General features: G+C 47.2%; 1 protein-coding gene across 1 annotated transcript in view; it reads right to left on the bottom strand.

Annotated features, from left to right (window-relative positions):
- Positions 1 to 1,085: 1,085 nt before the first annotated feature.
- The window catches only part of LOC128343807 (zinc finger protein 665-like), a 33,972-nt gene continuing 11,543 nt past the window's right edge, over positions 1,086 to 23,514 (bottom strand). The window contains exons 7-15 of the mRNA XM_053293244.1: positions 22,050 to 22,093; positions 21,571 to 21,603; positions 21,398 to 21,501; positions 19,794 to 20,248; positions 17,316 to 17,442; positions 15,224 to 15,309; positions 14,891 to 15,017; positions 6,998 to 7,090; positions 1,086 to 4,372 (exon numbers count right to left, since the gene is read on the bottom strand). Coding sequence (XP_053149219.1) covers positions 3,036 to 4,372; positions 6,998 to 7,090; positions 14,891 to 15,017; positions 15,224 to 15,309; positions 17,316 to 17,442; positions 19,794 to 20,248; positions 21,398 to 21,501; positions 21,571 to 21,603; positions 22,050 to 22,093 — 2,406 coding nt within the window. The 3' untranslated portion in view covers positions 1,086 to 3,035. The remainder of the gene's footprint in view (positions 4,373 to 6,997; positions 7,091 to 14,890; positions 15,018 to 15,223; positions 15,310 to 17,315; positions 17,443 to 19,793; positions 20,249 to 21,397; positions 21,502 to 21,570; positions 21,604 to 22,049; positions 22,094 to 23,514) is intronic.

Here is a 23,514-nt window from a genome sequence, read left to right on the forward strand (position 1 = left end):
CTAGGTCATCTCCATCATTCACAATCAAATGGTGGATGATTTCTGTTTTATTTTGAACTGACCTGGCATTACACAGAAACAAGGTGGGGTTCTGTGGGAGGTTGGCATTGCTCCCCAAGGTCAAAGAGCTAGCAGGGAAGCTGAAGCAGCTATTACATTTCAGATCTCCCTTCCCCTATAACAGCCTACTACCCTGCCAACACCACAACTTGCTCTGTTCCCCACCACCACTGGAATCGCCCCAGGGACAGTGAACACACTCCCCCAAATTCCAGCTACATCAAAACACATACCTGCATAAAACCTAGCAAGTGAAGGCAGGTTTTTAAAGCAAGAGGATGGCTTGCCCCAGCCCTCTGTGCCATCCCTGAAGCCTGCCCCCAAATAAAGTCTGACTAATCCCCTTTCCAAATAGTGAGTCTTGACGTGGTTTCTCCTCTGAGCACATTCCTTGCTGACTACTAGTGAGGTCTCCATGACGTTCTTTCCACACACTGAGCACTGGTATTTATTTATTTAACATATTTGTATACCGCCCCAAACACGTCTCTTTTGTCAACACGGCGGTTTACAACAAAACAATAAAAGCAAGCAAAAAGGTTAAAACTTTACAAACTCAAAACGCTAAAACTATTAAAAACCATCAAACTATTAAAACAGTATCTAATTAAAAGCCTGGGTGAACAAATGTGTCTTGACTGCCTTTTAAAAAGTTGTAATAGGTGGGGAGGCTCTTTTTTCAGCAGGGAGCACGTTCCAAAGCCTCGGAGCAGCAATGGAAAAAGCCCGTCCCTCAGTAGTCACCAGATGAGCTGGTGGCAACTGCAGACGGACCTCTCCTGATGATCTCAATGGGCAGAGTGATTCATAGCAAAGAAGATGTTCTCTTAAATACCCCGGGCGATATGTTTTCACCCTTGGGTGGATTCTTTGATGCTTAGCACAACTAGTGCTCTCGTTGAATTAGCCTATTGTTGTAACCACGGGTCATAACACACCTATTAAAGCATAATAAGACAGCATAAAACGTAATAGCAAACAAAAAAGCATGCATCAAAAAAGAGAAACAAATATTATTATTTTTATTTCTTTATTTGATTTATATACCGCCCTTCCAAAAACTGGCTCAGGGCAGCATAAATGACAATAGAGTAACAATAAAATGACAATCTTAAATACTGGATAATAGTTACAACTCTAGTGGATGCCATTCAAGTAAAAGAGCTAGTCCTGGAACTACAACGTGGCCAGACATCTAGCAGGGTTGGCAGGCACCATTCTCTTTCTAATATTAAAAGACAATCGTGCAAAAATGGCCACTTGATAACTAACACAAGGAAACACACGCACCAGAAAATAATTGACACATTCTGTTTTGGAACCCATGAAGTTATCCATAATCTAGCCCATCATTTTCCCTCATTGTTACATAAAAGGAGCTGTGGAGGCTAAAATGTTAAATGTCCTCCACTTACCTATGGCCACAAGGGCCAAGTCACTGTCCCATGGGAAGTTTGTGAAATGTGCCCTCAAGTATGTCGAGAGTATGAGCTGGAAATGCAGGATGATAAATGCCTTCCTTAGTGGTGTGCTGCTGAGATGAAGCAGGTGCCACGAAATGGATCTGTTTTTCTCGAAGTGAAGATTATTATTATTATTTATTCGATTTCTATACCGCCTTTCCAAAAATAGCTCAGGGCGGTTTACACAGAGAAATAATAAATAAATAAGATGGATCCCTGTCCCCAAAGGGCTCACAATCTAAAAGAAACATCAGATAGACACCAGCAACAGTCACTGGAGGTACTGAGCTGAGGGTGGATAGGGCCAGTTATTCTCCCCCTGCTAAATAAAGAGAATCACCACAATAGGGAGAACTGTGAACCTTGAACCAAACCAGCTTCTTGGCTGGCATCCTCCTCAAGGCGGCAATTGTGGATTTTTCCCTATCCCAGGGCATCCTCTAGTGAGGGCAGAGAGGTCTCTCATCGGCTACTAGTTGGAGGGCTGTAGGCCACCTCCAGCCTCAAAGGCAGGATGCCTCTGAGTGCCAGTTGCAGGGGAGTAACAGTAGGAGAGAGGGCATGCCCTCAACTCCTGCCTTTAGGCTTCCAGTGGCATCTGGTGAGCCGCTGTGTGAAACGGGATGCTGATCTAGATGGGCCTTGGGCCTAATCCAGCAGGGCTGTTCTTATTTTTGCAGATTATGAGATAGTATTTCTGGCCACTGATTTCCCTCTTGGTAGTGCCAGTAACAAGATTTTACTACATCTTCAAAAGGGCTATCAAGTTTCTTAAAAGGTTTGAGCAGTATCAGATGGACTCTCACAGAAACTGAAGAGAGCCCCACCTCCATTCTTATATGCGTAGAATACAAACAGTAATGTAAGACGTGAGTGCGTGGTACATTATGGGGATTCCTCTGGCACTGGCCAGGGAGCTGTTTCTGTGTCGGCGCTGCATGACAGTGTCACAGATCACTGTTAAGGGCATGCTCATGCCCTTAACCGTGGCTAACAGGTGGGCCTTTTTGGCAGGTTTGCTGCCATGCCGCTGCCAGGAGCTGTGCGGCTCCCGGTAGCTCATACATGCAACCTTCACCTGGTCTTGGCTGGATGTGTGAACAGCTTCATCCTTTTACATGAACTGCATTTATTGAAAACAGGACTGTATTAGTGATTGAATCAAGGGGTCAGATCTTTCCACCCTAACTCTAGTCTGGAATTGCCACATGGCTTGTCTCTTAAGCCTGTATTACTACCAGGAGACTCCCACATAAATAGTGAAAATTCTTTTTAAAGGCTGGGGGCATCTCAGAGAGAAGTTACTAAAAACTGAGGCTCTAAAAGTCTGTTATATCATCACCATCTTGGCTCCTACTCACACTGAGCACTGATATGGTTTCGCCTCTGGGTGGATTATTTGATGTCATGTAAGGCTTGCACTGCAGTTACAATCCTTTCCACACAATGAGCAATGATATGGTTTGTCCTTAGTGTGGATTATTTGATGTTGTGTAAGGCTTGCACTGCAGTTTAAGCTCTTTCTACACAATGAGCACTGATATGGTTTGTGTGGATTCTTTGATGTCGTGTAAGATTTGCGCCGCGGTTGAAACTCTTTCCACACACAGAGCACTGATATGGTTTATCCCCTGTGTGGATTCTTTGATGTCGTGTAAGGTTTGCGCTGCAGTTGAAAGTCTTTCCACACACTGAGCACTGATAAGGTTTCTCCTCTGTGTGGATTCTTTGATGCACTGCAAGACTTGAGCTCCGGCTGAAGTTCTTTCCACACATTGAGCACTGATATGGTTTCTCCTCTGTGTGGATTGTTTGATGTTGTGTAAGGTTTGCACTTGAATTGAAATTCTTTCCACACATTGAGCACTGATATGGGTTCACCCCTGTGTGGATTCTTTGATGCAGAGCAAGATGTGTGCTCTGGTTGAAACTCTTTCCACACACTGAACACTGATATGGTTTCTCCCCTGTGTGGATTCTTTGATGTCGTGTAAGATTTGCACTAAAGTTGAAACTCTTTCCGCACACTGAGCACTGATATGGTTTCTCTTCTGTGTGTATTATTTGATGTTGTGTAAGGTTTGTGCTCCAGTAGAAACTCTTTCCACACATTGAGCACTGATATGGTTTCACCCCTGTGTGGATTCTTTGATGCAGAGCAAGTTTTGTGCTCCGGTTGAAGCTCTTTCCACACATTGAGCATTTAAATGGTTTTACTTCTGCGTGGATTATTTGGTGTTGTTTAAGGTTTTTGCTTCGGCTGAAACTCCTTCCACACACTGAGCACTGATATGGTTTCATTCCTGTGTGGTTGCTTTGATGCTGAGCACGATGTGTGCTCTGGTTGAAGCTCTTTCCACACACTGAGCACTGATAGGGTTTCTCCCCTGTGTGGATTCTTTGGTGCCTAGTAAGATCTGAGCTGTGGATGAAACTCTTTCCACACACTGAGCACTGATAGGGTTTCACCCCTGTGTGGATTCTTTGATGCAGAGCAAGATGTGTGCTCCGCTTGAAGTTCTTTCCACACTCTGAGCACTGATAGGGTTTCTCCCCTGTGTGGGTTCTTTGATGCCTAGTAAGATCTGTGCTGTTCTTGAACCACTTTTCACACTCTGAGCATTTAAATCGCTTCTCCCCTGTGTGGATTCTTTGATCCATGCTATGGCTTGATTTACAAGTTAAGATCTTTGCATGTAGAGGGAACCTATTCCTTCTGTTTTCATTGTGATTTTCTTTCAAGACAGGAATTGCATGCATGTCAGATTCTTTGGAAACAATGGGTTTCTCTCTGCACTTTTGATATGCTTCAAATTTTCTCCACTGCATTTCATGCTCTCTCTCATCACCTACAAGAATAATGAGAGAAATCTTGGGATAGTTAAACACAGCCTCGTAGCAGGGAGAAAATTCCCCATTAACACCTATATGAATAACAGGATATAGGAGATATCGAGCAGAGACAGATCCTGCCACAAATCTGTTGGCTGTGGTTAAAAAGCAGCTGATGCCGCATAAGGCACAGAACGTTGGAACATTGGATGCACCAACTCCCAGTTTCAGTCTAAAGCATCTCCAGTCGAAACAACTTAAATAGCAGGGCTGGGAGGAGCCCTGTACGACTTGGAAGGCCCCCGCCAATCAAAAGGGACACTACTGGGCAAGATGGGCCAATGGCAAATTCATAGGTTAAGATGTTCAATAAGGCCTGACACTGCACATCTCCCTCCAGAGTTAGGACAGAGTTATGAGTGCAGGGGCGTAGCAAGGTTGGAGTGGGACTGGGGTTTGAGATTTTAAAATGGGCCCCTCACTCTGGGCTTGCGGAGGCCCTGCCTGCCACACTCGTGCCCGGTGCTCACATGTAATCTCCCATTCAAATGCAAACCAGGGAGGACCCTGCTTAGCAAAGGGGGCAATTCATGCTGGTCTTGTGGTAGCAAGCATGACTCGTCCCCTTAGCTAAGCAGGATCCACCCCTGGTTGCATATGAATGGGAGACTTGATGTGTGAGCTCTGTAAGATATTCAGCTTCCTATGTTCTTATGCTTGCTATCACAAAACCAGCTCTCCTCCCCTTCTGTGGGTTCCAAAGGAAGTTTCTGTTCCAAGCTTAACAATTTTTGTCTGGGTTGTAGCATGGTGGGATTTTTAATAAAACAATATCTTTCCTTTAAAACAAATAGTAATATAAACAATGTATCACAAGTTTTAATGTGGGAAGGTGTTCATCCAAATTCATTTCATGATATGAGTGAGATTTAACAAACATCCTGGTCTATTCTTGCCACCCACTTTTGATGCTGTAGAGCAGGGCTGCACAACTTTGGCCCTCCTGCAGATGTTGGCCTCCAATTCCCATAATCCCTGGCTACTGTGGCTGGGGATTATGGGAGTTGTAGTCCAAAACAAGCTGGGGGCCCTAAGTTGAACAGGCCTGCTGTAGAGTGACAAGGGAACCACCATTCTTGCCGTATGTCCCAATTTCTGTTCAAGGCTTCTTAAGGCTACATGCTCAAGAGCAGGCCTGTTCAACTTTGCCCCCACCAGCTGTTTTTGGACAACTCCTCCCATAATCCCCAGCAACAGTGGCCAATTGCCAGGAATTATGGGAGTTGTAGGCCCACATCTGCAGGAGGGCCGAAGATGAGCAGGCCTGCTCAAGAGCATCACAATGGATACAACCACACTGGGGGTATATTGTCCAGCTCTGGGTGCTACAACTGAAGGGTGCTAGCAAACCAGAAAAGATTTAGGGAAACAAGTGAAGATAATAAAGAATGTACATCATATGAGAGGACAGGCTGAAGAAACCAAGAACATTTAGCTTAGAAAAAAGAAGACTAGGGGAAGGGGTTCTTTTCTCGTTTTCAAATATTTAAAAGAACGTCAGAGTGAGTGAGAGAGAGAGAGAGAGAGAGAGGAAGGAAGAAAGGAAGGAAGAAAGGAAGAAAGGAAGGGAGGAAGAAAGGGAGGAAGAAAGGAAGAAAGGAAGGAAGAAAGGAAGAAAGAAAGAAAGGAAGAAAACAGTAGTTCTGCTTATCCAGGCAGAAAAGAAAAGAAATAAATAAATAGAAACTAGTTTAAATGACAGCAGCATAGGTTTAAATTAAGGACTAGGAAAGATACCCTAAGTGCATTTCAAAGTGCAACCGACAATTCATTCTCCTTAATGCTTCTTTTCAAAACAAGGCTAAGGCGGCACCCCTCAGTGACGGGTTGGGGGGTTCTAAGCCATGTTTAGGGAATGCAAGCATAGAAGCCGGATACATGGGCAGTGCCAGATACCTAATCCAAAACAGAGGTGCCATCTGTAGACGTAGCATGTAAGGAGGATACAAAACACAGAGAGGTACAACTAAAAACGGCTCGAAGTATTCAAGCAGAGAAACCCAACTTTCGGATGCAAACTTCATTGGGGGCGCGTGGGGAAGGAGAGGCTCGTCAGCCCTGCCCCAGTCCAGGACTTCTCCGATCCGAGAGTCATCTGGGGCTGCGACAAGAAACGTCGGGTTCTTGTGTGTTGTTGGTCTCCCCGGAAGGCACAATGTAAAAGCGGGGGATGGGATGTCAGTCACTCCACAGTGACGCACACAAACACGTTTCCCTCCCACAGGGCCGGCCGGCCAACTCCTTGTGAGTGTGTAAAAGGGTGTGTGGAGTGGAATGGAACAAGCGACACTCCTTCATCCTTCTGTCCAAGAAAACCAGGATATAAACAGGCACACAGCAGGCGGCTTAGCTCGCCTGGCCAGCAAGCAGGGGGGCAAGCAGGAGAGAGGGCAAGCAGGGCAAGCGGGACTGGCCGAGGGGCCTTCGGAGGGCCCCCCCCGATCCTGTGCGCATGGGCATTGTCCAATGGACGCTACAGCCCTGCATGAGGATCCCCCTTTCCCACCTGTTGGATAACCCACCCGATCATTCCTTGCAGGTTGTGTCTGACCAAGATCCCTGTCCCACAATTTGTGAGCTACCTGCACATCTCTCTCCTTCCTCGGAGTCCTCGTACAGTGATCCTTCCTCTTTCTCCAGCCAGGAAGCGAGGTCAGGTTTGGAAACCAAAAGTCCTTTTTGGACACAGAGAGAAGATACTTCAAGCCCATTTAGCAAGAACAAAAATTCAGGGAAGCCGATGGAGTCTCACTGAATTCTGCCCCACCCTCCCTCCCTTTAGCCTCATGAACTAAAAAGTTGACATGGAAAAATGTTCTGCCCAGGGATGAGACAGGGGAGCAGTGGTTACAGCCTGGGACCAGAAGCATCAACCTGGTGGCAGAATGCAAAGGCTGCTTGCCCAGCAGGCTAGAAGGAAGACGAGGTCAGAGGAGGAGCCAGGAACTTGGCCACAATCCAGGGAAGGGACCTCAGCTAACTGGCCAAAGAGCTCCTTGTCCAGTGGCAGCTCTTTTTTTTTATTGAGCAGGGGGAGAGCATCTGTCCCTGTCCAGCCCCAGCACAGTGTCCCACAAACTTCCACTAGTTAAGAAGCCATTTCTCACTTTATAATTATAATTATTATTATTATTACATTTATATCCCGCTCTTCCTCCAAGGAGCCCAGAGCGGTGTACTACATACTTGAGTTTCTCTTTCACAACAACCCTGTGAAGTAGGTTAGGCTGAGAGAGAAGTGCCTGGCCCAGAGTCACCCAGCCAGTTTCATGGCTGAATGGGGATTTGAACTGGGGTCTCCCCGGTCCTAGTCCAGCACTCTAACCACTACACCACGCTGGCTTTAGTATTTAGCTTAGCCAAAGCTTCTATCCAGAAACTGTGAGATGTGCAATGCTCCAGGAACTCACTGCTTTGTGTTTCTCATAGGAACCTGCCATATACTGAGTCAGACCATTGGTCTATCTAGCTCAGGATTGTCTTCACAGACTGGCAGCGGCTTCTCCAAGGTTGCAGGCAGGAATCTCTCTCAGCCTTATCCTGGAAAAGCCAGGGAGGGAACTTGGAAACTTCTGCTCTTCCAAGAGCAGCTCCATCCCCTAAGGGGACTATCTTACAGTGCTCACATATCAAGTCTCCCATTCATATGCAATCAGGATGGACCCTGCTTAGCTAAGGAGACAAGTCATGCTTGCTACCACAAGACCAGCTCTCCTCTCCACATGAGCACTAGATTAACAATCACAACTAAAAACTCCAGAGCAAAGACTCTTTCGAAATCCTGGTTTGCCAACATGATTTCTAGGAAAGCAGTTCTAGAACATAAGGACACTAAAACAGAATTGATTACAGAGGCAAAATGAAAAGTGATTTCAAGGAGAATGACCAGACTTACAAAAGAGCCCAATGAGGTGCTAAAAGCAACCTAGCTCTGCATTTGGGGTTCTGCTTTTTGACCCTTCTTAATGACTATCCAGAAATCAGAATATGCCAACATTTCAATCCTCTCTTAACAGAAAACTCACTCCTGTCACACAGAATATATTTGATTTTTCCCCTTTGATCTATTGCTACTTTAACAGAGATATGGAATTAACCTCTAAATTCCTTCTCAAATCCTTATGTCTGAGGAGTTGAGAGCAAATCTAGAGAGCTAACCAACTTAAGCACATCCTGAAAAACACTGAGTTTCAGGTGCAACGTTTGGCAATTAGGGAAAGGTCATCCTTTCCCTAATAGTGTTCCTGTGTTTAGACTGTGACCCTTTTGTGGACAGGGACCCTTTCCCCCTTCCCTTCTGCTAGGCAAACCACTTTGAAACTTTTTTGTTGAAAACTAGGATGAGTTATATATATACTAGCCAACTCCGCACAGAGCATCTGTGCGGCGCTTTGGGGCCGGCTGTTTCCCGCTCCCTCTTCCTCCTACTCCGGTCTCTCCTCTCTTCCCCTTCCCTCCGGCCCACGCTCTCCAGCCCTCCTCCCCTCCTGTTCCTCCTCCCACACAGAGCTGTGGCGGGCGGCCAAGAAGGGCCCCACCACCGCCGTTTTTACTCCTGCCCACTGCCCGCCGCCACCTTTCTCTCCCCTGCTCGCTGCCCGCCGCCACCTTTCTCTCCCCTGCCCGCAGCCTGCTGCCACCTTTCTCTCCCCTGCCCGCTGCCGCCTTTCTCTCCCCCGCCCGCTGCCCGCCACCTTTCTCTCCCCCGCCCGCTGCCCGCCACCTTTCTCTCCCCCCACCCACCTCCACCTTTCTCTCCCCCTGCCCGCTGCCCCATTTCTCTCCCCCCTCCTTCACCTGCCGGCGGCCATTGCCGGCACTTTCTTCCCCCTCTCCTCCTCAGTCCTCACTTTGGAACTCTCGCAGCCTGTCGCCAGAGTTCTTCCGCCAAATCCTGGGCACGTATGTCCCACTCACCCCCTCTGGCACCAGGCCAGGGCCAGTCCTTCCCACTGCCTCCCGCCTCCCAGCCCGCTCAGCCAATCAGGTGCCTCCCTCGCCAGCACGCATTGCCTTGCCACATCTCCATGCTGGCTGGCTAAGAGAATTAATTATAAAGATATAGATATAGATATATACACGTTCCAACCCCAAAGGGCAGTACCTCATCGGAGGCTGCAGTCCATCCACTATCTTTTGAGTTTCCTATCCACACATTGTGAGCGCTCATTGAAATAGCAATAGCATTCCTTAAGAATAAATTTCACCCAATATTGTACTGGCACAGTTGTGCCTGTATAATTCAGATGAGGAGTGTTTTCAACATTCCGCCATTATTAGCCATGAACATTCAATTGCATACAAATTCAAAAGCATCCACCCAATCCCTCTGAAATTGTGCACACATTGACTAGGGGACAAGAGACACCACTCCACCAAATCTGGAGCAGATCTGTTGCAAAATGGCTGAGATACAGCAGTTTACATCCTAAAAAGTGGTTTCAAAGTGGTGGTTTGTTCACCACAGACAATGGGCCGGTGCAGATAAACAGTTTAACTGCAGTTAAAGCTAACAGATATTTTAACTGCAGTACGCCCAAACATGGAAAACCTCTGTTAAGGGTCTAAAGTCTAAACTCCATTTTGCACCGACAAACTCCAACTGAGACCTGAGATTTTCTCAGTGGTTCGCTGCCAATAACTGCAGTTATGCCACCGAAGCATTACACCCGAAGGCAGACTCATCCCTAACCGCACTTAAGAGCCCATTTCCAAACTCCAATCATAGAGGCGGCGGTGCAGACCAGCCCGATGACGCAGCTGCTCCATGCTTTCAGCACTTCTTGCTGGCAGCCGCTCAGAAAACCAGCCCCTCCCCTCCTGTCAGCCATGCAGCTATGGAGTTGCCGGGCAACAGGGTCACCCACACGCCCCATCCTGGACCAGTCATCCTGTCAAGCAACTCAGCTGCTTGGGGCGAGTGGTCATGGGTGTCCACAAGTGGAAGCACAAGCAGGGGAACAAGAGGGGAATCCGAGAGGCAGACCCAAGCAGGGGACCTGGAGCTGCCAAATTCTATGGTTCACAAAGAAAGAGTGGGGAAGGGGGACCCAGACCCCTCCCAGGGTGCTGAATTTTTGCTCCCTTGCTCATGAGAAGAACCGTCTGTTGGACACTAATTGAACATTTACATTATGGCATTCGTGTCGTAGGCTGAACCGCCAGACTAGCACCCCATGGACTGCTCTCTCACAAGAGTGAAGCAAGGGAGGATGCTTCATGTGGGATGGGCAAGGGCTTTCCTGGTCTCGGCAACTGCCACCAAGCCACTGTCAAACCCTGCGCCCTGCCAACCCACCCACCCAGAGGCGTATCTAGGGACAATAGCGCCTACGGCAAGCACTGAAATTGCGCCCCCGTCCAAACATGTGACACCCATCTTTCAGATAACTTTACCATAATATCAACTGAAAAATACAAGTCAAGCTCGTTAATCTTTTAATATTTCAAAAACTATTTAGCAGTGGATGTAGCCAGACCAAAAAATGCTGGAAAACTACAAATTTCAGTATACTGGGGCTCATGAAATACCCAAATACTATGTGGAGGTGTACTTGGGAAACTAAACAGAAGTGCCTCTCTAATTCCCTACTATGCATTGTAGCATCACTAATACATATGTTTTAAAAATAAATGGAAAATTTGACTTTTCCCAGATACTCTGAAAATAATTAAAGGATATGCAGAGTAAACTGTATCACTGCTTGGAATATATTCTAGTCTTTCAGAAAGACAGTTAAAATGAGAGAAAGAGAGCAAGAAACTCCCAGTGCACCTTAATACTAAGGACTTCACACTGATTCAAAGACAAACTCACCATTAATAGCCATATTATTAAGACATCACATTTAACTCACTTATCACAATAAACAAAGTAAGAGCAAATGAATACAATCCTAACTCATAAGCTTCAGCTCAGTATTCACAAGCCCTGATTCTCTGTACATAGTGCCAAACTGAATATGTGTACGGTAACTTATATTAAATTAAATTATTATTTTTTAACCTGTAGCCTCTTTGGGGGGCTTCCTAAAGGCCATGGGGGGTCTGCAAAGGTTTATCCTCCCCCCGCCGGCCTCTTAATTTACCACTGCAGCCTGGGCTGAGGGCCTCGCAGGGACCATTTGAGCATGTGCAGTGGCTATATATATATATATATATATATATATATATATATATATATAGGCCGCCGAAAACAAAATGGCCATTTTGTTTTCGGCAGCCATTTTTTAAATTTATTTTTTCATTTTTTAAAAATGGCGCCCCCTTAAAGTGGCGCCCGGGGCATGTGCCCTGCCTGCCCCACCATAGATATGCCCCTGCACCCGCCAATGTGGAGATGTGCACCACTACCCACAGCCCCCAATATGCAACGCAGCCATCTCAGGATGGCTGGAAACTTGGGCTCTCCCAAGAATCTCTGCACCTCTAGATCTACATAAACACCAATGCCGGCCCTGTCCCAGGAATTCTGAATGCCTGGAAGGCATTCTGCTGCCTGCTTCCTGCACTGTCCTTGTGATTGGTTTTTGTGGGGATGCTATGGGTTGGGTCTGAAAGGCGGACCCACAGAAGGGATTCCAAAGCAGCCAAGTTTTGTTTTTCACACATAAAGGGAGATGAAGGGGGGACCAGGCCCTTTCCCTTTGTGGGGTAAAAGCCCACAGAGCCTAGCTCATGAGCAGGACAGGATCATGAGATCCTTTTTCAAGGAAACCGCCGGCCAACCCAGGGCACAGTGGCCGGGCATGAGAGTGACACGCCACGGGGACACCCCCAGAGAGTTCATGAGATGGACCATCAGAGTGGAGAGGAAAGAAGAGTATTGCCCAGAAACAGTAGAACTGATTCAAGAGGGCAATCCATCACTTTCTCTACCCTCATGAGAGCATCAGGCCAAGAATGGTTTTTGGCTCATGGCCACGGGGAACACACTGCTTGTCTTGGGAACCACAAGCTGCCACGATACCATGCCCCCTTTTTGCCCGCATGTCCATGTACACAGGTGTATCCTTTCCAGTGACCTGAAGCAGCAACCCCGCTCACCAGCATTGTCTGGAGAGCAAGGGGGCTCCCCTCTCTCATCCATCCCACCAGCAGATCTGCATATGGCGGTAGGGCGGACCAGGAACCGGGAGTCCTGAATGGGCAGCAAGCTTCGTACCTGTGTCCATCCCTCCACCAACACCATGCACGCGCTAGGGAAAGGGAGCATCTAGGTGCCCTCTGGGTGCTTTCAGGTCTGCACGGGGGAAGAGTGTGGGGAGGTTTCGGGGGATCTGTTCTATTTTTTACAAAGAAGGGGTGGGGAAGTGGGGCCCAGCCACTTCCTTGGGGGTGGGGGTGATTTACAACCCTGGCTTACTCATAGGAACATAGGAAGCTGCCATATACTGAGTCAGACCATTGGTCTATCTAGCTCAGTATTGTCTTCACAGACTGGCAGTGGCTTCTCCAAGGCTGTAGGCAGGAAGCTCTCTCAGGCCTATCTTGGAGATGCTGCCAGGGAGGGAACTTGAAACCTTCTGCTCTTCCCAGAGTGGCTCCATTCCCTGAGGAGAATATCTTTCAGTACTCACACTTCTAGTCTCCCTTTTATATGCAACCAGGGCAGACCCTGCTTAGCTAAGGGGACAAGTCATGCTTGTTACCACAAGACCAGCTCTCCTCTCATGAGCAGGACTCTCTCATGAGCAGGACTAGTGGGACAGTGGGATAAGAATCACTCCAGTTCTTGGAGCAATATTCCCTCTGCGATGATGACGGCTAACAAAGCCCACGTGCACTACACCTGCTCAAGAGAGTGTCAGTCCATGGGTGCTCTAAGTTGAGCTGTGTTGAGATCTGATGGGCAGGGGTGTTCCAGAGACTGCTTTCCTGCTCCCAGGGAAGGTGGCCAAGGTGGCAGGGAAACCAGCCTCCTGCCCAGCTGGCCACACCTGTGCACAGGTGCGCCATCGCCAGTGGCCCCAACAGTCCATCCAGCTGCCCCGAGGTCAGGGAAGGAGAGGAAAGTGGCCTCTCCTGCGATTCCCTGCGCCCACTCATCTGCATATGGTGCACAGACAGACCAGAACCGGGAACTGAAAAACTTGAGCAAATGTTCTGTCCCGTTGGCCCACCCCACGGCCATGCATGCAGCCAGGCTATGGAACATGGGGTGTGGGGATGTCCTCTGAGGTGTGTGGAATGATGAAGAGGGATTGGGGGGAAGAGGGATTGGGAGGAAGAGGGAAGTTTCATTTTTCTTCTTCTATTTTTCAACAAGGATAGTCAGGGGCCACACTAGAGCGGGGGCCCCTTGGATTCCCTGGTGGTTAAGTGGCCGGCTCAACTCGTGAGCTTGCAATCCGCAGGCGAGGATAACACCTGAACAGGCCCAGGCATATCCCCAATAGACCGGCCCTCTCATGAGATTGTTTGCCCACTGGGCTTAGTGATGGGTCTGGCTGGAGTGTTTTGCCAGGGTCTCCCCTTGCAACATCTTCCCTGGTCATGGTAGGACAGAACACCACCCCACAGCATCCTTTGCCCTGCTCCATCTGCATATCCCGTTCTGGCGAATGTGGGTTCTCCCCTCCCATCCTGCACAGAAAGTGGGATTGCATCCCTCCCCATTCCATCCCCACCCCATTCCTGATACCCTCATGAACTGAAGTTTGAGTGGTGCTTTTCAGGTATGGTGACTCTTGTGGGGGGCAGTGGTGCTTTTAGGGGGGCAGTGGTGCTTTTAGGGTGCAGTGACTCTTGTGGGGGGCAGTGGTGCCAAGGCTGGAATGGTGTAGCGGTTAGAGTGCCAGACTAGGACCAGGGAGACCCGAATTCAAATCCCCATTCAGCTATGATACTTGCTGGGTGACTCGGGGCCAGTCACTTCTCTCTCAGCCTAAGAGAGAGACAACAACAGGGTTGTTCTGAGGAGAAATTTAAGTATGTAGTACACTGCTCTGGGCTCCTTGGGGGAAGAGTGGAATATAAATGTAAAATGTAAAATGTAAATGTAAAATAATGTAAAATGCAAAATAAAAATTAAAAAAATAAAATAAATGGTGCTGGCATCACAGGGCATTTAAAGGGCTTTTGATGTGCTTCCCCTGCCGAGGGTGGGTGCACAATCTTAGTCGGCACGCCCCACTGGAGATCGTAGCCAATCGCAGCCATACGGCTGATACGGTGATGCCTTGCCTTGATCTTTCAGTGGGACATTGGGCTGGGGAGGGATGCATCCAGGCAGACATTTTAAATGATTAGGAAGTTTTGTTAAACACTTCCTAGAGATGCTCCCAATGAATGTCTGCCTGATGCATCTCTGATCAAGGCAATGTGTGGGTGCATGAAGCCTCATTTCTAGAGCCATCATCATATACCAGACTGTATGAAGTCTTTACAGCTTATATGGCGCAGAAGATGGATGAACAACAAATGCAGTTCTTGCTTTCGGTATCTAGCAGCCAAGGACAAGGAGGGAGCCTTACCCAGAGAGGCCAGATGACCAGAATTCTCCTCCATGACTTCCTTGTGCAGAGCCTTTTGGGCAGCATCCAGCAGAGCCCACTCCTCCTCCGTAAAGTACACAGCCACCTCCTCAAAGGTCAATGGAGCCTGAAATTAGATTATTTCTCTTCATCAGTCATGCCAGAATCCAGACATATACTCAATGGGGTCCTTCTGCTAGACCCAGAGATTCCACAGTGCCATCCAAAGTGCCATCCTATTGGCAACTTGGGCAAGAGCAAGGGGAATTTGGCAAGGGAGAAAAGGACCCAGAGTTGTCCTCCGCCCATCTCCTCCACTCATCCTTTTCTTACCTGTTCCAGTGATGACATGACAACAAAATCCCTTCCACTGCCGAGAGGAGAAGGCCTGGGATGAGGCCCCGGGGTCTTTCCAATGCCTACAAGAGCGACAGGGGAGGTGGGAAGGTGTTGGATCTCATTAGCTGCCTGGCCCAGTTCAAGGAGCTTCTAGCCATTAAACCACTACATGACTCGTCATCTGTACACGCCAGGAGTCAGGTTCTCCCACATGGAAACCCTTAATCATTCGGGTTGCTTGGAGAGGCCTCGTCCGGTGAAAATCTCTCTTTCTTAAAGCATTTACTGTTTTCAGCTTATCTTGATTTTGTATCTGAATTCAGTCTAATTTCAATGTACTTGGTTTATTTTAAATTCTTACATCCCAGCCCTCCAGAACAATGCTGCTTGGGGCAACTCAGAACAAATAACAAATCATAACACAAAAATATTAGCACAAAAATAGAGTGAAAAACCCCAACTAGAACCTGAATTAAAAGCAAGTTTCAAATCAAGGGATACAGGTGGCAGATTAAAATATGCTCAAAAGAGGAGGGACTTTCAATCCTCAGAAGTGCTAAATACTTCTGAAAGATCAAGCAAAGTAAGAAATGAAATAATTCTTCACACATTTTCATTTTGCTTGCTTCTTGGAACACAATCTTTTTCCTCACAAGAACATAGGAAGCTGCCTTATACCAAGTCAGACCACTAGTCCATCCAGCTCCATATTGTCAACACTGACTGGCAGAGGCTCCCCCAGGTTTCAGGCAGGAGTCTTCCCAGGCCCTACCTGAAGATGCAGCCAGGGATTGAACCTGGGACCTTCTGCATGCAAAGCAGATGTTCTACCACTGAGCTACAGCCCCATGCTTCAAGGGGAACACCTCGAAGCAGACAGTGTACACATTCAAATGCAAACCAAGCTGGGCCTGTCATGGATAAATGCAATCCTGGACTGATCCAGCCTTCCTGCTTGACATAAGAGGAGCCATGTTTGTGCCAGAGCTGCTTGGAAGCAGAAAAGAAGAACCTCTGTATATATGCACTGACTGTTCACAAATTTCTCTGTACACTGACCTGTCAAGGCCTTCCAAGCCATTGAGCAGAGACCGGCCTGACCTTAATGAGGAGAAAGGATGCAAATAACCCAAACAGTATTTCTGACTCCACTTCTTCTGTCTTTCAAGGACTAAATAAATTAAACTAAATCTATCATTTTAGATTAGGTGGGGCAAATGAAGTGAGTGCTCTTCATTTACGTGAAGCCCACACAGAGAAAGCACTTTAATCATGAGCTGATCAGGACTGACCTAGGGCTGGCTGAGAAAATGGACTTTTAAAGCAGCAGTGCCACCTATTTCAGAATGGGGCCAGTCTCTTGTGAGACTAGAAACAGCAGCATCGAATTGTACTTTTTTCTTTTTAAGAATGCTTTTTGAGATGCCAGGAAGAGCTAAATTAGTAGCTTTTGTATGCAAGCTTGAGTTAATCTTTCCCTCCAAAATACTGATCCTTTCAAGTACCTTTTCAGATGGGGGGGGTGTCTTTCAAGCCAATTGTTTATTATTATTAATTGTTTATTCTCAAAGAAGATCCATTTTAACTTTTGCATTTATTTTGATGCAAGCCTTTTGTGAAAACCTTTTGTATCAAGCCTCTGTATTATAATATTTACAGCAGACAATAAACATTGTTTGACAATAAAAGCTATGTAGAAAAAAAGAAAAGAGCCCATACCTATAATATACCCTGGCAATATCCAAACGGTGTTTGTTTCACATCAAGGAGGATCTGACTGGGATAAAATAAGTCCCTGGCAGATAGAAAAAACCCTTACACGGAAGAGTCTTATCTCAACAAACCCTGCTTAGCAAATGGGACAATTAATGCTCGCTCTTGGGCATAATTCAAAGTGCTGGTTTAGACATATATTATAAAGTCTTCAAGAGTTAATCATAAATTCATTTGTAAACTGGTTGAAGAGGCTGAAGGGAAAAAAGCTTCCCCTTACACAAGCTAAAGAGTAACAGGAAATCAGCCCACAGATTACATATACAGTAAAGAGAGAGAGGCCAAGTTGAAAATAGACGCCATCTGTCCTTACCCAGCAAGCTGGCACCTCGGTCACCCTCCTGAACCATCTGCCTGAAGGGTGGCTTATCTCCGGTGTCCAGTGGAGCCTCCTCTGCCTCAGAGAGATCAGCAGCCACTTCTGCTGCCAGTCTCTCCAGCTGAAAGCACAGAAATCCCAGAGAGAAAATGTGGACAGGCTTTAGGAAGGAGTTAACATCAAGGGACACCATAGCAAAGCTCTATTGAGAACTTCACTGGGGACGCTGATTAATGTTCTTGCACAGCCTGAGGAAACGGGGACAGGATCTTCTCAGGAGGGGCATTGAGATGATGGAGGTTCTGTCCTCGGAAGTTGGGATGTGCACGGACCTGTTCAGATCCCCTTTTATGGGCCTCTGAACAGGTTCGAAAGACCGGCGGTTCGAAGGCGGGGGAATATCTTTAAAGCCATGGGAGGGTGCTCTTATTCCTCCCGCTGCGTTTCCCCTGCTGGCACTGCACTTTAAAAGGGTCTGGAGGGAGTGCAGCATACCTCCTCCACCCTTATAGATATCCCCCTCAACCCTCAAGCCCCCCCCCCCGCTGGTTCCGTGTACATCCCCACTTGGGAGTTCTGCTCTGCATTTGCTAGCTTTGGGGCACAAGGCAAAAGCAACTTTGTTCTGGAGGGCTTTCGGTGGCACCCAAGCTGAAAAGGAAAATGGCTGATGCTGGTCTAAGGTTTCTCAGATCATTTAGCTGGAACTATTCAGTTGTCTTGTCTTGACTACTAATGCTCTGTTGTAACAAATACAATGTGCATATAACATGCTTTGTGGATTCTGCGTCAAAAGGTGAGATGTGAACTGCTTTCAGAATAAGAGCTAGTTAATCTAGAGAGCTGGAGGTGGAGAATGGGGTTGGGAAAGCCCTCCTCGTGACATTTCAAGAAGGGTAAATTCTGGAACCTGGAGATAATCTATCTATGTGGTCGCTAAGAGTTGATACCAATTTGACGGCACTTAATCAATCAATGAAATTCTGGAATGCACCTCACGGGGAAATATTTGGATATCCTTGCATTCATGTTCTGCCACTTGGAGTGATGAAATATTCTCTCACTGGCTCTCATTGTGCTTCTACTAATTTGGTCAGCTGCTGTATGAATTTTTAAACAGCAGATTAGATATTTCAAATTACCTTCAACAAAAGATGGTGCAATTAAAAAAAAGGTTTACGATAAATCTTGTGGAATGTTTCCATCTGAAAACTTTGCTACCTGTTGGGATTTCTAAATCAATCTTATTCACATTTTTAGCCTACTTTCCAGTAGGCTTATGAGATCACTTGCCATTCTGTGTGTGTGTCCGTGTATCCTCCCCCTATCAACTTTGCAACGCCTGAACCAATATGAACCAAACCGCGTACAGTTGTAGGGGCACTGCAATGACATAGTTTGTGATGATGTCATCCATCCCATCCAAGATGGCGGATGTGAATACTTTTGAGACGCAAGTGGGCTAACTTGTGAACCACCTAAGTGATTTGAACCAAATTTGCTACAGCTGTAGGGACACATAGGGATGCCCAAATGGTGTGGTGTGTGATGACATCATCCACTGCAATTCAAGATGGTGGCCGCGTGAACATCTGAGGAGCAAGTGAGCTAATTTGTGGACTATCTAACCAATTTAAACCAAATTAGGTACAGTTGCAGTGAGTGACACACAAGGACACCTCAACAGCATCATTTGTGATATAATGCACACCAATTCAAGATGGCAGATGCAAGATGTGCAAGTGGGCTAACTTGTGAACCGCTTAACCAATCTGAACCAAAATTGCTGCAGCTGTAGGGACACCTCAATGGCATAGTTTGTGATGATGTAGTCCACCCCAATTCAAGATGGCAGAGACATAAACTTTTGAGGTGCAAGTGCACTAATTTGTGGACCGTCTAACCCATTTGAACCAAACTGGGTACAGTTGCAGTGAGTGACACAAAGGGACACCTCAATGGCATAATTTGTGATGATGTCATCCACACCTATTCAAGATGGCGGACATGTAAACTTTGGAGGTGCAAGTGGGCTAACTTGTGAACCACTTAAGCAATTTGAACCAAATATACTACAGCTGTAGGGCAGCTACATAGGGATGCCCCAATGGTGTTGTTTGTGATGATGTCATCCACCCCATCCAAGATAGTGGGCGTGCGAACTTTTGAGGCACAAGTGTACTAACTTGAGGACTATCTAACTAATTTGAACCAAATTGGTACAGTTGTAATGAGTGACACACAAGGACACCTCACTGGTATAGTTTGTAATGATGTCATCCAACCTGATCCAAGACGGCGGGCACATGAACATTTGAGGTGCAAGAGATCTAAATTGTGGACCTCTGTTTAAATCCAATTTAGTCCACTTGTAGAGACAGTGAAAGGAAAATAGGTTAGTTAGAAAATAAGTTATTACTAGAATAATTTGTTAGTCCCTTGGAGCTACCAGGATGAGAGAGAAACACTCACCTGTTGCTCTTCCTGCTTCTTGGCCTCTATCTGGCTCAGGAGGAAACCTTCTGCCAGGGCCACTGCCTGGGGGCTGGTCTCTGCTCCGCATTCTCTCACCCAGTTCTCCATCTCTGGGGGCAGTGCAGTCAGGAACTGCTCCAGGATCACCAGGTCCAGTATCTGAGCTTTTGTGTGTCTTTTTGGCTGCAGCCACTGATTGCAAAGGCTGTGCAGTTGGCTGCAAAACTCTCGGGGGCCCTTAGCCTCCTGGTAGCAGATCTGCCTGAAGCGCTGGCACTGGGCATTTGAAGCTGTGGTATCCACACATAGGCTTTTCTGGACAAATCCTTTTTCAGTGCTCCTATCCTCAGCTGCATCAGAGCTGCTTTCTGATTGCTGGCCACTTGAGTCATTCCCTTCCATTGCCTCTGTCTTCAGGCAGGAGCCAACCAAGTGGAAGGGGTGACTAAATCCTGCAAAACCAAGGCATGACTGTGTGTGTAAATGATGACACTTTTGGTCAAGGAATTTCAGATGTATGTACAGATGGTGTCTTTGGGGGGGGGGAGAAAAGAGGGTCCCCAATATGGGTGTCAGGGAGGAACCCCTGAGTGGGTTAATAGCCTGGGCCACATTCCTCGGGGGTGAATGTAGCAATCCCTCCATTTCACTTCTGAGTCCTCTGCCCCAAAAATCTGTGGCTCTCTTCTTATCTTGCATTGGGGAGAAAGGGGGTCACCCTGCTGCCCATCAGGAACTGCCTTTATGACCTCTTTCTCCATCGATTCCCCCAAATCCCCATCCAGTCTCCTTCATCCCAAAATGAAGAAAGAAACCGGTTTCAAATTGTGTTCAGTACATCCAAATTCAAAGGAAACGCTCCCTTGGGATCACTTGTCAGGATCTCTGCAGAGGCAGGGTGGTGGTGTAACAAGTTCCTTGACAGGGGAGTCCCAGGAGACACCCCACCCCCATGATAACTAACTTGCCCAAACTCCCTCCCTGTAGAGCCAATTCAACAATCAATTCTATTTATTTAGGAAATGTATATACTACTCTTTCAAAAAACAAAATAAAAAGAATCCCAGAGAGTCTTAAAATATCAGGTCTGACTAAACTAATACCAATATTTATTTTAAAATGATGAAACTGAGAAACATCCTTGAGAGATAAGATCACATGCTTCCTCTTCTTGCAGCCTTCCCAGGGTGGAGGAATTGGGGGGGCACATTTAATTTCCTCCCTCCTCCACCACACTCCACTCCTGCCTCCTTTGGGCTGCCAACATTTCATTGCCAGAATGAGGGACACAAGTTTGTGGGGGCTGGCTGGCCGGGGCTGGGAGGTGTACACAGTGGTAATCAAGAGCCTGAGTATCACTGACATATATGCAATTGAATTATATGCTATTGAATAAATGAGGGGCAAATGTTGTCCCTATAGGCACCAATATTTCATCCCTGAAATGAGGGACATCCTGCGTAATGAGGGACAGTTGGCAACCCTATTTCCTTGCCTTTGGACTCCCCAAGACCCCTCCGCGCTTTCCTCCCTCACATCGCCTCCCTCCCAGTCCCGGCTCGGGGCTCCCCTCCTGCACCCCAAGCGCCCTTTGCCCTCACCCGCCTCCCTTGCCAGGGCTGCTCTGGGTTGCACGCAGGGCAGGGAGGAAAGCGAAGCCTCCTTTCCCGGATAGAGAGGGGACCGGAAGTAAGGCCACCCAGTCCTAGTGGTGGCAGCTTCCAAGGAGCCTCTCTAGCACTCTCGCCTCTCTCAGTTTAACCCTTCGACTGACCTTCCGCGGTCAGCAAAAGGGACTCCTTCATTTCTGCAAGAGAGAGAGCGGAATAACGCGAGACAAAGGAGAGGAGGAAAGGCCATTTACACGGAAGAACTCGAGGCTTTGGCGGCCAAAGCGAGAGTTCCACGTATACTCGTCTGGACGGATCCGGAGGGACGAGGGAAGGTTATGTGGAGCGAGCAAAGACTCCTGGAGAGAGCGCGGGCGAGGATGCATCTGCTTCTCCCCCCAACCCCTAAACTCCAGCTCCCTTTGTTTTTTTCTGACTGCATCATTACCTCTGCCCAGGAACCTGGTGGGTGCAAAGTGCAGGTTGCCTGCAGGAGGTAGGTTGGGAAGGACCTAGGGACGCCGCAGATTGGAGGGGCTGCACGCAGTGAAGGATCCCCACGGTCCCTGGCCCTGTTTTTGCATGGACTGCTCCCCACCCCGTTGCCCCCGCTCCCTCAGCCGTAACTTCAGCTTCTGCAGACCTGAAGAAAGGCGAATGCAGGATGTGTGTGCAAGTCGAGATGATCTGACAGGCAGAGAGAGGGATCAGAGAGAGGGGCTGGGGGAGCAGAGAGGTCTCTCTGCTTCCTTCCTGGGCAGATTCAGTCCAAGGAGAGAGAGAGAGAGATTCGAGGGTTGCAGTCGCATGAAAGAGGGACTGTGCGTTAGGACACATTCACTCCGCTTCCTGCACAGCCTCACCCCCTTGAGAAAACATGGCCTTGATGATCCCCACCATTGGGTATCTGGGGAAGGAAAAGGGCATGTGGGGTGCAGAGGTGGGGAAAGGGTGCCAGCTGGAAAGTCGGGAGGGGACGCTCTGATTCCAATCCCAGTCTTCCCAGACAGTGCATTGCCTAGGGAGAAGTAGGGAGGCTGTCACTGATGAGCAAGTCCAGAATTAATAACACACCCAGCAGTTATAAGGGAGCTGGAGAGAGTAGACAGAGAGGTGGAGGGTTGAGTTGTAAGGTCATTTGCCTCCAGAAATGGGCGGATTTCGGAAAAGTTCTCTCTCAGTACTGCAAACTTGTTTTGTAAAGACAGTTTTAAAGTATTTGTTTTTCCTCCGAATGTTTAATTGCAATGCAAATAACCTACTGTATTCCCTTTTATCTTTAAAACAAAAGAGAAGTTGTGTAAGGTTTTCTTCCCAATTGTTTGAGAAAACAAAATAACCCATGCAGATAAGCAGGTTCCAAATGTAACCAATTTGTACAATGCAAAATGCAGAACTTGTGCCTCCTTAGGTGTGGTGCACACATATTGCATCTCTCCCCATCTGGCTTTTTTTCTGTACGTGGTTGATATACCTGGTTTGTCTCTATATTGAACTGTGGCAAGGGGAGGGGGGCGGGCACCAAAGCCATACTTCGCCTAGAGTGCTAAAAAAACCAGGGTCAGTCTGACATGATTATACATCTGAAAAGATTTTTGATAGAGACCAACCAGGGCAAAATACACCAGCCAGAGAAATATACGCAAATTGTGCACAGTAATACAAACACACTGGGCAATGGAGCACATTGCATCTATTTTTCAAGATTAAAAGCTTTGTCAGGGAGGTTCCAGACACATTGGCAATGCTGTCTTAATTTCTCCAAAAGGAGGAGGAGCAACTTAATGTGGTGTTGCTCTAGCTGTGATACCACATGGGCACTCTCTTTTAAAACTTGCATTATAGCTCCAGCTCTAATAGAGGGACTCCACAAACGGGGCTTGAGACAAATGACTGTACAAAATGTGTGGGACTTTACAAACTGGGTTTGAGACACATGAAGTGTACAAAATGTGTCCTCTTTTTGATGGGAACTGAGGTTTTGTTCTAGAAATTAATTGTGCAACCTTATTTCATTAAAGATGCAAATCTTGCATCTCTCTAGCAAAGGATTTATTTGTAACAGCTCATAAATGACAACTGATCAAGATGGGTATTTTTCATTTATT

This window comes from Hemicordylus capensis, chromosome 2, assembly GCF_027244095.1.
Source record: "Hemicordylus capensis ecotype Gifberg chromosome 2, rHemCap1.1.pri, whole genome shotgun sequence".
NCBI lineage: Eukaryota > Metazoa > Chordata > Lepidosauria > Squamata > Cordylidae > Hemicordylus > Hemicordylus capensis.